This window comes from Danio aesculapii, chromosome 16 (genome assembly GCF_903798145.1).
Source record: "Danio aesculapii chromosome 16, fDanAes4.1, whole genome shotgun sequence".
NCBI classification, from domain to species: Eukaryota; Metazoa; Chordata; class Actinopteri; order Cypriniformes; family Danionidae; genus Danio; species Danio aesculapii.
In genome coordinates, this window is record NC_079450.1 from 51,416,406 (window position 1) to 51,431,154 (window position 14,749).

Below are 14,749 nucleotides of genomic sequence, written 5' to 3' on the forward strand. Positions count from 1 at the left end.
GTTTTAAAACGAGTAATCTAAAGCTAAGGATATACAGGTGATATGAACCGGGAGAACTTTCGAAGCTCACCAGTGTCATGTTTTTTCCCCCCTATTTAAATACGGATGGTGGTTATGGGATGCCGGACATGACTGGAAATCTCAACCTCTCTCTTGTGCCATATCGTGAGTCTTCAGAGACCACACATGGAGCCAGACATTCGCTAAATATAAAGTGGAGTTTTACACAGCAATCCTCTGAAATTAGCATATGGCATTGTGAATTACGCCGTTGACAGAGTGTCGATTTCATTGTTTACAACACTTCTGACCATGATTAAGTGAAGCATCTATTTTGGAATGAGAACTATTTAGAAAATCGACTGATCAAAACTACAGTAGTACACTGTAAAAATGACTAAAAGTCAAGACAATAAATACTTTTATGTTGTTTTAAATTATTTTAATACATTAATCAGTTAATTCAGCTATATTTATTAAGTTTAACTGAATATTTTTCTTCAGTTTGATTGATGTTAGTTGAGATGACTAAAAAAGTTCATTTGATTGAATTTAAAAATGTAACACAGCAAGAATTTTTTACAGCGCAATTAAAGCCAGTCTGACCCCACTGAGGTGGTTAAATGCATCATAAAGAGTTCAAAAATCAAATGGGTGACCATTCATGCAAAGCTAATAATGCACTGGCTAATAATGCTATGATTCATTGCCTGTAAACGATAGATCACAGTGAAGATGCACATGTATGAGCAATACAATTTAAAGGATCAACAAACAAACAAACAAACAAACAAACAAACAAATAAATAAATGAATAAATAACAATATGCCTGCAAATGGATTGATACTCAATTAAAAAGCAGCTTTTCCACAATGCTACATCCACACAAGTAGATGTCAGTAGTGTAAGACCCCATACCAGTCATGAAACTAAAAATAAATAAATAATTAAATAATTTCCCAGCACTGGGTTGTGTAAGGGCATCCGTTGTGTAAAACATATCCTGGATAAATTGGCGGTTCATTCCACTGTGGTGACCCCTGATTAATAAACTAAGCCAAAAAGAAAATGAATAAATGAAAAAAATAAAGAAATAAAACAACATTTTAAAAAAGTACATTGTTTAACTATATAAATTATATGTATATATATGTATAATGTATATATATATATATGTATAATGTATATATATATATATATATATATATATATATATATATATATATATATATATATATATATATATATATATATATATATATATATATATATACATACATACATACATACATACATACATACATACATATATACACACACACACACACACACACACCAGTTCTTAAAAAAAATACTCAAAAATGTCTTTGTCAATGTTTTCAAACTTTTACCAAAGTCACACAAGTAGCAATTTCACATCTGTAACATCCATAACGGAGAGATGTCACATCCATAACGGAGAGACGTCACATCCATAACGGAGAGATGTCACATCCATAACGGAGAGATGTCACATCCATAATGGAGAGATGTCACATCCATAACCAAGCTTTTTCCACATAAATGCAAATATTTTGACTAAAATAAAATCAATGATTTTTGTAATATAGTAAGCCGACTCTTATCCTCTAATTAGAATTGTTTCTATTGGGTTGTGCAGTTTAATTCACAGAATTTCTACAAAGTATGTTGTCTTTTTTTGGTCACATCCATAATGCATGATTATTATCGCCGCTGTTGCCACTGGCTTGCATGGTTCGGGATCTTTAGAGCTGCGCATCGATGGATTACTCTTCAGTGTTTGGACTCTCAGTAGTGATTATTAAACCACACTGAACTGAGCTAAACTGAACTGAACTTAAACACTGAAAGCTGAACTACACTGTTTCAGTTTACTATGATATATAATATGTGAAGCTGCTTTGACACAATCTACATTGTACAAGCGCTATACGAATAAAGTTGAATTGAATTGAATTGAATTGAATTGAATTGAATATTTTTCTGATCCCATCACTCTGTGGTGAGTTGTTTTGGAAAATATAAACAGATGTTTCAATATAATGTTAACATATACTTTCTATGTGAATTTATGTTTTGAGTTTTTATTGAAAATGTCACATCTATAATGCTGGAATTGCTCAATAACAATATTAAAAAGTAGCTTTTCCACAATACTGCATCCACACCAGTAGATGTCAGTAGTATATGCTATATAAGACATGAAACCATAAAAAAAGAGAAAAAAAACCACACACACCAACATGTACACACACCTACAAAATCAGTTTCTGGCACTGAACTCAAATATGAATCTTGTATATAATTAGAGATTCACCTGAGGGAGTCTGAATCATATGGATCAAGTAACTGCTATTTCAGAGGAATGTAGTGAATCATAAATCTTTAACATACAAGTGTGAGTAAAACAACAGATGTTATTTTTTTTATGCATTATTTTTTTTTATTATTCATTCATTCATTCATTCATTCATTTATTCATTTTCCTTCAGTTTAGTCCCCTATTTATCAGGGGGCGCCACAGCGGAATGAACCGCTAACTATTCCTGCCTATGTTTTACGCAGCTGATGCCCTTCCAGCCGCAACCCAGTACTGGAAAACACCCATACACTCTCACATTCACACTCTCACACACACACACTATGGCCATGTGTAGTTTACCCAATTCACCTATAGTGCATGTCTTTGGACTCTGGGGGAAACCGGAGCATTCGAAGAAAACCCACACCAACACGGGGAAAACATGCAAATAACTTTTATTATTATAAGTATAGTGTGTTTTCTCTCTTCTTAATTCTGATAGTGTATTGATTAACATGTTATGAACTCTTGTCAGTGTTTGATCTATTGGTTTAAGTATATAAATCACTAACACAGAGTAAACTTTTTTTCTTAATGCAACACACACATGTCAATATTAGCTAACATGTACTGTGATAATCCTACTTGATGTCAGAGTACACTATCAGTGAAACAACAAAATATGAATCCAACAAGCAGATGTATGGGCGAATGGGGTTAGATTTTACTAATAGTTTTAACATCTTGGGTCAAAACGCTGATGGTAAATTGTGTAGCATAAGGCTGTATGTGGAAACATTAAGGGACAGGTTAAGATGCACAATGACTAATAATATGGGTCAATAAACGGATAAAGGATGCAAATTCTTATGCATTTCCAGTTATGTTATAATGTGTCTTGTTTCATTTTACTTTTACAGAGCAAAAACAATTACTATCATACTTTTGTCTTTTACCATGATTTACATGATAATTAACAATTTACAAGGTCAATAGAATTTTAATCAACTCATATTTTGATTAATGTTTTATTTTCACAAAAAAAATATTAGATACTTTATAATCTTTGCCTGCATTTAAAATTCTGTGTATGTAAAATCACTTCATATTAATATATGTATACAGCCACTGCTACGAGTGTGATATTATGTTTATACAACAGTTCGACGGCATAATCGTGTATATAAAAAGAAAATCAAATACACCCTTTCGTATGAGGAACTACTTTCTTCCGTCGTACACATCTGCAGCTGACATCAGAACAGCAGAAATCGTTGCTACTTCACAAACATCATTTTAGAGCTAGTATTTGAATGATTCTCTAGTGTAATGTCTAAAGTGATGACAAAACAGCTGATTTTGCTCACATTTTAGGATTATAAGGCTAAACAGCATGAAATGCCATCTCAGTCTAGAGAGATTTCCCAGTATTTCTCTGTTGCAGTAGGGAGGTCACGATAATTAACCCTGAAAAAAACAGAACAAAGCAAACATTACCAGATTCTATGGTATAAATACAGCACATACAAAAGAGAGTTTGACTTAGAATGTTACTTAACCGTTTTACAACGATTTGTTCAGTTCTAGTTTGAAACTTACGTTGAAAAAAATGCTGTTTTTCTCCCCTAAGGACTTATTATGCGGTCTCTGTCGCCATCTTGTGGCAAAACATCAACAGTCTTTGCCCTGCTCAGTATGACAGGCTGATGGCTGCCAATGCGCTGAATCTCCAAAATCATGAATATTTCAAATAGGCTCTATCCTCATAAATAAACTGCATAGTTGCAATCTAAACAACTACATTCTCGACTAAAAAAAGCCTCAAAAGTACATTATGTTGTCCAACAGCTGCAAAAGTTGTCAAACTGTAGTCTTCTGCTTGTTACTCGTGTGGGCAGAGTAATACACAAGGGTGAACAGACTGTACGAGTGCTGATATTACTTTAATATCTCACGGCTATCATATATATATACATATATATATATATATATATAGTGTGTATACAATGTAACAATGACACAAAGTGTGAATTCTTGTCTGTGAACCACATAGGATTACTATAATTAAAAGAGCAACTCTTCACACTCTAAACAGAAATTTAATTAGCTAATATATTTGTACATATATAAACATATTTTCAATTTGAACGTTTGAAAAAGCATAAATAAATTTCCCTTTTTGAAATATTTCGAAATATGTGTTGCATATATGACATTTTATATATGTACAATACAAAACATGAATTTCTATTTCATGCATGTAATTTGCATATACTTAAATAAGAGTAAATAAATAATAATATAATAGTTACAAAGGTACATTGTGGGAAAATATCTGGTAATTAACAGTTTTAGTATTCTGTAATTCACAAGTGTTTTCCGTTTATTTACGGTTGTGAATTGCATTATGGGATGTTGATCTCTGCTCTGTCGACTTTTGATGTTGAAACTCTACAGTTGAACAAAGTGACTTTCGTTGACATGTTAGTACTTTGAAATAATAAAATGGATAAGAAATAATATAGAGAGAAATAAATCTGTTATCAGAAAATGCAATGGCAGGTTATTACATGGTTTTTGTAGTGTGATATACAACAGCAACCAAGACAATATATCAATTTAAACTATTAAACATATTCATTAAAGTCACCTTTTCAAACTTTTCAAGTTTTAAGGTTGTTGGAGGAAAGATCAAGGTCTCATAATGTAATTCAAAAGCATAAATAAACAAAGGAAAATAAAAAAAGTATCACAAAATATGGAAAACGGCTAATTTAAGTAAATTGTACAGTGAAATCGAGGTTAATAAGAATGTGTGGACCCTTCATTAGTGATTTTAACCAGCTAATATTATTTTCTATTAAACATACACTATCATTTTTATATATGTGTGATACAGAAGCTAAGTTTATACTAAACGTTTTACTCAAACACTAATCTAAGAAATATTCACTACTTTTAGACGTGTCGCCACAAAAAGTCTCTTCATAAGAGCTGAAGGCCAGCTCTAGATATCACAAAACCCCAGACACTGCCAGAATGTGTCCGATTAGACTTCTTAAAGGTCAGATTAATTTGGCTGGTCTGAATTCTCTGGATGACTCACGGACCGCACCACAATCATGTGGCACTACGAACATCACACAAGCGCCTGTCACAACATCACAAACATGCAGGAATTTATGGTGGAGGCGGACATACAGTACAGAGGAGCACAGAGCTAATGGAGATTTAAAACTTCTGTTCATACACGTCCAGTGGTTGCTAAAGAATAAACTATAATTTATGGATCACTACAGAAGAAGAATCAATCAATTCTGTTTGAGCTCCAAGCTAAAATTACACTCGGTTGAGTTGCTATTAAAAGGTTTTCATCTGAAGGTTATACAGAGACATGTGCGGATCTTTACAGTAGGGGGCAGCAGAAAATTACACAGACGCAACCTCAAGCACATCTGACTCGAGTTAGCCTGGTATAATATTGTATAAATTCTTTTTCAAATAGCGTTTGTGTGGGATACTAGAACCGTGGCTTCCCAAAAGGCCCGTCATTATGTAGTGAGTAACAAAAACCTTCAAACAAAAGGCTAATTGTTTTGGATCTTGCTTCTGTGATACACCTACTAAACACACCCATTAGATTGTGCAAACTTGAACTGCTTCCTAGCATTTCCTAAAAGCACTGACCTTAATTCACCTAACTCCAATTATCAGACTGTTTCAGGATACACAATTAAAGACAACACTTTAATTTAAGCACCAATTCTCAATATCAACTAGTGGCTTATTACTTGGCTATTATTAATATTTGGACAGATTATTAGTACTTATAAAGCTATAAAGCACATATTCTGCATTACCTTATTCTACACACCTAGAAACTAAAGAAACTATGCCTGCATTTAAACTTGTCTTTGAACCACATAGGATTAATGTAATTTCTATTAATGTGTTTTTTTAAGATAAAGAGCAGCACTGGTTATGGATATCTGATATATGGCCATATATCAAAATATAAAATTCTATCTAATATATTCTGGCGTTTATTATCATATTTGTGAAAAAAGGATGCAATTTCTTATGCATTTCCAGTTAGATTGTGTTCTGTTTCATTTTATATTTACAGAGTAATAAACAAATACTATCATACATTTTTACCATGATTTACATGGTGCAATGTCAATGGAATCAACTCATATTTTGATATTTTATTTTAGCAAAAATTATTTGATACATTAAAGAAAAAAATAATTAAAAAGCCTGTGAGTATATGGAAACTCACATGTGTATAAAGCAATATTATATATAAAGTGACTTGACATTTTAGTAGTTCAAAATAATATAATGTATAAGAAATAATATATAGAGAATATAAGTGTGTAAAATAACACATTTCCATTAGGAGTTTTGCTCTTTATCTTAAAAAAAGGTGCTCTAACAGAAATTACATTAATCCTATGTGGTTCAGAAGCATTGTGTCTTTATTACACTGAGATAAAAATTATATTTACACTCACCGGTCACTTTATTAGGTACACCTGTTGAAATGCAAATTTTTAATCAGCCAATCACATGGTAGCAACTCAATGGTGTGGAGGATCTTTTCTTGGCACACTTCAGGCCCACTAGTACCACTTGAGCATCATGTCAACGCCACAGCCTACCTGAGTATTGTTGCTGACCATGTCCATCCTTTTATGACCACAGTGTACTCATCTTCTGATGGCTACTTCCAGCAGGATAACGCACCATGTCATAAAGCGCGAATCATCTCAGAGTGGTTTCTTGAACATGACAATGAGTTCACTGTACTCAAATGGCCTCCACAGTCACCATATCTCAATCCAATAGAGCAACTTTGGGATGTTGAACTGGAGATTCGCATCATGGATGTACAGCCGACAAATCTGCAGCAACTGCGTGATGCTATCATGTCAATATGGAGTAAAATCTCTGAGGAATATTTCCAGTGCTTTGTTGAATCTATGCTACGAAGGATTAAAGCAGTTCTGAAGGCAAAAGGGGGTCCAACCAGGTACTAGTAAAGTGTTCCTAATAAAGTGGCTGGTGAGTGTATATATACTTATATATAACTTATTAGCTAAAGGTTGAAAAATGTTATACATGTAAATAGACATTTTTTCTATATTTTTGAAATATGTCTTGCATAATCCTACCCAATCCCTGAACTGAAAAGTGTACAAAAATATCTGTTAATTAATAGGATCCATCTTTTGTGATTCACAGATTTGAAAACAGTTAAGCATTGTGTTATGGAATGTTGATCTGTTTATCTGATGACTTTTTAAATGTTAAAAATTCAACTCTGCAGACTTTTATTGGCATTTTAGTTCGAAATAATATATTGTTTTATAAATTATAGAATTACAGTTGAGGTCAGAATTATTAAACCCCCTGAATTATTAGCCCCCGTTTATTTTTTCCCCCAATTTCTGTTTAACGGAGAGCAGATTTTTTAACACGTTTCTAATCATAATAGTTTTAATAACTCATCTCTAATAACTGATTTATTTTACCTTTGCCATGATGACAGTAAATAATATTAACTAGATATTCTTCAAGACACTTCTATACAGCTTAAAGTGACATTTAAAGGCTTAACTACATGTAGGTTAATTAGGTTAACTAGGCAGGTTAGGGTAATTAGGCAAGTTATTGTATAATAATGGTTTGCTCTGTAGACTATCGAAAAAATATATAGCCTAAAGGAGCTTAAAATTTTGACCTTAAAATGTTTTTTTTTTAATTAAACTGCTTTTATTCTAGCTGAAATAAAACAAATAAGACTTTCTTCAGAAGAAAAAATATTATCAGACATACTGTGAACATTTTCTTGCTCTGTTAAACATCATTTGGGAAACATTTAAAAAAATAAAAAAAGGGGGGGCTAATAATTCTGACTTCAACTGTAAGTCTGTAAAATAACTGGCGTCAAATAAACGTCAACAAAGTCACGTTCTAACTTTTTAACATAAAAAGCTTTCGGAGGAAAGATCAAGGTCCCATAATGCAATTCATAAATAAAATTAATTAATTAATTAGAAAAACTTTTTAAAAATGATAAACAGTTTATTTACATTTTACAGTGTAACCACTATCTTAATAAGTATTAATACGCACCAGATACAGAGTTTATTGAGGTAAAAGACAGTAAATGGTATAAAAAATAGCAATAATTGCAGCTTAAAAATATGTCTTACAAAATAAAACACTTAATTTCTATTTAAAATCTAATTTGCCTTTACAACTGATATAAAGGCAAATTAGATTTTAAATACCTTTATACTAATATAAAGGCTAAAAGCTATAAAAACAACAGCTAAAGCAACTGCAACCACACATTCCACATATCTCTGTTGCACTAACGGATAAAGACAAAGGTGGGATTTGGGATGGACAGCTGTATGTGTGGCATGCTCCGTTACACAATGCAGAAGCGATAAAGCAGAAGTCCCGAGCTAATTGTTGACCACTGGAAACCAGAGACAGGACAGAACAAACCATAGGAAATAAGCAAACACACGTGCTTCCTGAAAGAGTGGCACACAGGGTCCTGTAAGCACAGCTATAGTTTCATGTCTCCTTTTCTACTCCACGAAAAGAAAAGCTAAAGCGCTGGTTTGTGTTTGGGTGGGGAGAGCTGACTCCAAACATTATAGTATTGTCAGAAACACACTGCTCATTACCAGCCGTCTGGTATTCCCCTTGAAGAATGAAACCGTGCAACAAAATCACTAGCCAGTCCCAATATGTAGCACAGCAAAAAAAGGGGGTGGTTGCGAAACATTGCACGCATATTTTTGATGTTTTGGGTGTGGATATGGTGTGAATCACTGTGAGAGATTCATTTCTCGAAATAACTAGAAGCAAAGAGTTGTGCATGTTTAAAGAAACACTGACAAACTAAGCTGGCTGAATAAATAGAGCTACTAAAAAGAGGAAAACAAACGCCTTCATGAAATAATACTGCAAAGATGCACAAGCTCAGTCACCATTCACTCTAATGACATGCGTATAAAGTTACAAAGCATAGCTATCCTGACACCTCAGCAGTCACCTTGTACCTCCCACTCAGCAAATACGGATGGAAACCGGAGCATCAAAGAACACATGTTGTAGGTACTTGCTATAGCAGTAACAATAAATCACACATATTTGCATGCAACTAACCCTAAACCTAGCCCTCGTCCTGACCCTAACCATATATAGCAAGTACCTGTAGTTAATTAGTATTACTCAGTACTTAAAGATATATCTCAGCCAAAAATACTTCCTATTTACTCACCCCCAAGTGATTCCAAACATTTACACCTTTCTTTCCTCTGTTGAACAGAAGAGATTCAGAGGAAAGCTTAAAAACCTGTAACTATTGGAAGTCAATGCTTACAGGTTTCCAGCTATCTTCGAAATATCTTCTTTAGCGTTCAACAGATGAAAGAAAGTCAAGCAGGTTTGAAACAAGTGAGTAAATGATGGCAGAATTGTCAGGTTTGCTTGAACATTCCCTTTAAACACATAAGGCAAGGACACCTTAAACTAAAATGCAACTACTAGATCTGAAAATGATTCATACCTTCTACGAAGTTGGGGAAGGTTTTTTCCTCCGGCTCTTGTAGTGAATGATCCCAAAAGGTCTCTTCACCCTCCAGAATCCCACGCTCTATGGCCAGTTCCTCCAGCACATCATAGTCCAGATCATCTCCTGAAACCTCTGGGGCAGTAGTAGGCTGACCGGCAACAGGACTGACAACCTGCTGCACTTCAATCACTTCCTCCACCACAACAATCTTCTTCCGCATGGCGTCGTCTGTGGTCTGCGCTTGACCGTCGCAGGTTTTCTCGTCAACAGGGCCAGCGGTGACAGGTCCTGCAGGGGCCTTGCTATTCGAGAGCCTGTAGTGCTTGTGTGCGCTCCGCTGTGTGTCAGTGTGTTGTGCAACGCTGGGAGGATCCCCCTGTGCAGGGAGGGGGGTGTGCTGGGCCGCTAGTCCCGCTGCTGCTGACGCTGAAGCTGTCGGTGCTTCCCTCTGTCTCCGCGAGGAGGATGTTTTTCCTTTCTGAACCTCTCGTTTTTCTGCTAAAGGCTGCGCTGGCTCCACCTCCCCTTTGTGAGCCGGGGCTTCGCTCTGTACAGCTGTTGGCTGCCTGTTCTCCGGAGCATGCATTCCTTCAGGGGATGTCTTTGCAGAATTATTACTTGTTGCAACCTGCCTGTGGTCTTCAGCCTTGCTAAGGTCAACCTGAGATGGTGTTCCTACTTCAGTCTCTGCAAGTGAAGGGATCTCTTTCACAGCAGAAGTTTTGCTCGCTTTCTTTTTCTTCTTTCCTTTTGAAGGCTTAGACGTTTCTTCTGCATCCTTGTCTCTTGGAGTTGTGGGTTCCTCTATCAGCATTGATGTTTTTTCTTGATCTGATTTTTGTGTGTCTACTTTAGATTCTACATTCGTAGATATTTCTGAAGCATTGCTGGAGTCCGTTGAGGTCATTTTTACTTCAGCAACTGTAGGCTGAGATTTAGGGCTAGGGTCAGGCTTGTGACCTTTAACCTCTGCCTCGACCTCTGAGATAGAAATGGCACAAGGGATCGCCACCTCTTTGTGAACTTTCAAATAACTTGTGCTGTCATCTTCTATGACTCCCTGTGTTGTTCGGGAATCAAGCGCTCTCTGTTGTTTGTCAGCCACCTGAACAGTGCTGTTTGTAGGTGCCTGCACTGATGTAACAGCGACACTCTTCTTCAGATTAAGCTCTGCTTTCTTTTCAGCAGTTTGTCCTGCCACATTTTCTTCCTTCTTTGGCATCTCTGATGGCATTTGAGGTGTAACGGATATGTTAGATTTCACTTCTTCTGCTTGAACAGCAGGCACTTGCTCTTTTTCAAGCTTGACTGTCGGCTCTTGAACATGTTTGGTCCTTTTGGTCCCTTTAGATCCTCCTGGTTTTGATGGAGTAGAATTAGGAGCATCCTTTTGCAATTTGCTCTCATCAGTTGCTATGAAAGTGGCTTCCTGAGAAACCTTTATTAATGCACCCTCTTTGGTCTTTTCAGCAGGGATGGAGACTACAGAGGACTCCACTGCTGTTGCACACCCTGTTAATGAAATTATTGGTACATCCTGTGCTGTTTTAGCCTTTTTGGTTTTCTTTGTTTTCTCCACTTTCAGTTTTGATGGAGCATCCTCTTTGCTACTACCTGTGAATGTGGTTTCCTGAGAAACCGTAACACACACGTCTTCCTTGGGCTTTACTTTGACTGCTTCAGTGGAAACCAAGGAAACAGAGGATTTGACTTCATAAGTCTCCATCTTCGATGAAACGGTTGTGCTATCCTGCACATTTTTGGTCTCAAGTCTTTTCACTTCTGATTTTGAGACAGCAGGATCACCTCTGGATGTGGTTTCCTGAGAAACAACACCACACACTTGTTCCTTGGACTTTTCTTTGACTGCTTCGGTAGACGCTGATGATTTCACTTCAGTCATCTCCCCTGCTGATGACACAGCTGGTTTATTCTGTACATTTTTAGTCGTTTGCATTTTCTCCACTTTCTGTGTTGATGTAGCGGGATGAGGAGCATCATTCCTGCTATCACCTTTGAATGTGCTTTCCTGAGAAACAATAACACACACTTCCTCCTTCTCCTTTTCTTTGACTGTGTCTGTAGAGACAGAAACCATGGAGGATGTCACTACAGTTGCCTCCACTGTTGATGAAATAGCAGATTTATCCTGCACATTTGAGATCTTTGTGGTTTTAGCTGTTTTTCCCACTTTTGATTTTGATGGAGCAGAAAAAGAAGAATCCTTGTCAGTTTTGTTATCAGTTTTAGAAGTGCTTTCCTGAGGAACAATAACACACACTTCTTTGTTAGACTTTTCTTTGGCTGCTTCAGTAGGAACTGTAGACACTGAGGATTTCACAGTGATGCCATCCTGTACATTTTTGGTCACAAGGGTTTTCACAGTTTTCTCTACATGTGTAGGATGAGGAGCATCAATAACCATTTTGCTCTCATCAGTTGCTGGCAATGTGATTTCCTTAGTGACCTTTATATATTCATCATCTTTGGGCTTTTCAGCTTTTTCTGAGGACTCCACGGTGAATGAAAATGTAGATAAATCCTGCATTTTTTTATTCTTTCTGGTTTTCTGTGTTTTTTCAACTTGTGGACTTAAGACAGTAGGATGAGGAGCATCTTTATCTATTCTGCCCTCATTTTTGAGTGCAGTTTGCTGTGATAATTCAACACACACTTCTTCCTCAGGCTTTTCTTTGACTGCTTCAGACGCAGAGGATTTCACAACAGACATCTCTTCTGCTGGAGGAACACATGTGATGTCCTGCACGCTTTTGGTCTTTGTGGCTTTCTGTCTTTTCTCCCCTTTTGGTTTTGATAGAGTAGGAAGAGAAGCAGCATTATTATCACCTTTGGATGTGATTTCCTTGGAGACGCTGACACACAATTCTTCGTTTATGTCTTTAATTGCTTCGGTAGAAACTGAAGACTCTGAGGATTTTGAAGCAGAAATCTCCAGTGATGATGATACAGCTGGCACACTTTTTGATTTATCTACCTTCGGTCCAGAGGGAGCGAGATGAAGTTGATACATTTTGCTAGCATCCACTACAGTGGTTTTCTCAGACACCTTAATAAAAACATCTTCCTTGGGCTTTCCTTTTGCTGCATCAATAGAAACAGAAGGCTTGGAGGATTCATTTGAAACATCAAGCTCATTTTTGGACACAAAAGTTTTCTGTGTTTTCTCCAACTTGGGTTTTGAAGGAGTAGCACTAAGAGCACCTGTTACAGTGGATGTGCTTTGCTGGGTGACCTTTGTAAACTCCTCTTCCTTGGGTTTTTCTTTGATCACTTGAGCATGGACAGAGGAATCCAAAGCAATTGTTCCCTCTGCTGATGCCACATTTGGCACATGGTCCATTTTTCTCGACACAGAGCCCTTCTGTGTTTTCTCCACCTTCAGTTTTGATGGAGTAGGATGATGAGCATCCTTTGCAGTTGTTATGGATGCAGATTGACGAGAGACCTTGACAGACACATCTTCTTTGGGCTTTTCTTTAACTGCTTCACCATAGACCGAAACCAGAGGGGATTCCACTGCAGTTGAAGAAATGGTCAGCACACCTGGACTCACCTTTGGCATTTCCTGAATGAATGCAGTCTTGGTGCATTCCACCATCTTTTCTCGTTCAACTGGCTTAGCATGGTGAGTTTCCTGGGAAAATGAATGCATTGCAACCTTTCTCCTAGCACTCGGTGCCATGTCTTTGGTGTAATCACGAGTATCAGAATGTATGGGCAGCTCTTTGGATTCCCATGATCGTTTTGAATTGATCTGAGCGCTAGCCATTGGACGACCTCTGAATTGTGGAGTTCTCTCATTGGATTCAATCTCCTCAGCTTCATCGGTGCTCGCAGTTTTGCGACGGTACCCCTGTCGATCTTGTTTTTCCGAAGCCATCTTGCCGGGTTTGGGAACATAGGAAGTTGGACCCTCAATAGTTTGAACCCGTTCTGCCCTTCGAGTGACGGCCAGAGTTGCAACAGGTCGGCGCACTCTTTGTAGTGGAGTAGGCACTATCTCCGCTGGTAAATGCAGGTAATCGCGCAAGTAGACAATCCCTTCGTTAGTAAGATACCAGTAGAAATGCCTCCATGCAAAGGTCTCCGTCACATATCCCCTCGATTTTAGAGAGCCCATGGCTCTGATCACCTGAAGGTTCTGCACACCAGCAATCTCAGGGTGTTTGGTCTGAGGCCGCTTGTCTTTCTTGGCCACCATGACGCCATCCCGAAACAGATGCTCGTAGATGGCCTTCAAGTTGTCAAGAGGCATAACCATTCCAGCAACCATTGTGCTTGCTTAGTGTCTGAATAAACAGGAACAGCAATGCCAAAGAACAAATCACTAAATGACCTCACTCTCCAGGGTCCTGTGGCAGAGCCTGCTGCCACGTGCTGCAGATTCAATCAAAAAAGACGCTAAAAATAAACACAACCTGCTCTTTCTTGTAGGTCCGTGTAGTTTAGCTAACTTCCCTCCTCCTCAAAAGGCTTTCTTCTTTCCTCTCAGAACTTCTCAAAAGTAAAGAAAAAACTTAGAAAAGGAAAACTGTTCTCTCCTTTACTCAGCCTTCCTTGAAAGTGAGCATAGTCCGGACTGGCAATGAGAGGGGGTGTGTGTGTAAGAGCGAGAGAGTGAGAGAGAGTACTAGGGCCACTCCCACTCCGCTCGCACAAGGAAGAAACTGCATCAAACTGCATGGTCGGCAGACTCTCAACACTTGTGAATGGCTTAAAGTGAGCACTTGGAAAAAATTACCAACGAACTGGACACTAAAATAGAACGCTAAAAATAGATTAAAAAAATGCCTGATCAGCACAC

General features: G+C 37.2%; 1 protein-coding gene across 1 annotated transcript in view; it reads right to left on the reverse strand.

Annotated features, from left to right (window-relative positions):
* Nucleotides 1–14,511, reverse strand: part of plecb (plectin b) — a 184,410-nt gene extending 169,899 nt beyond the window's left edge. Inside the window, exon 1 of the mRNA XM_056476117.1 lies at nt 9,919–14,511. Coding sequence (XP_056332092.1) covers nt 9,919–14,218 — 4,300 coding nt within the window. The 5' untranslated portion in view covers nt 14,219–14,511. The remainder of the gene's footprint in view (nt 1–9,918) is intronic.
* Nucleotides 14,512–14,749: the final 238 nt, after the last annotated feature.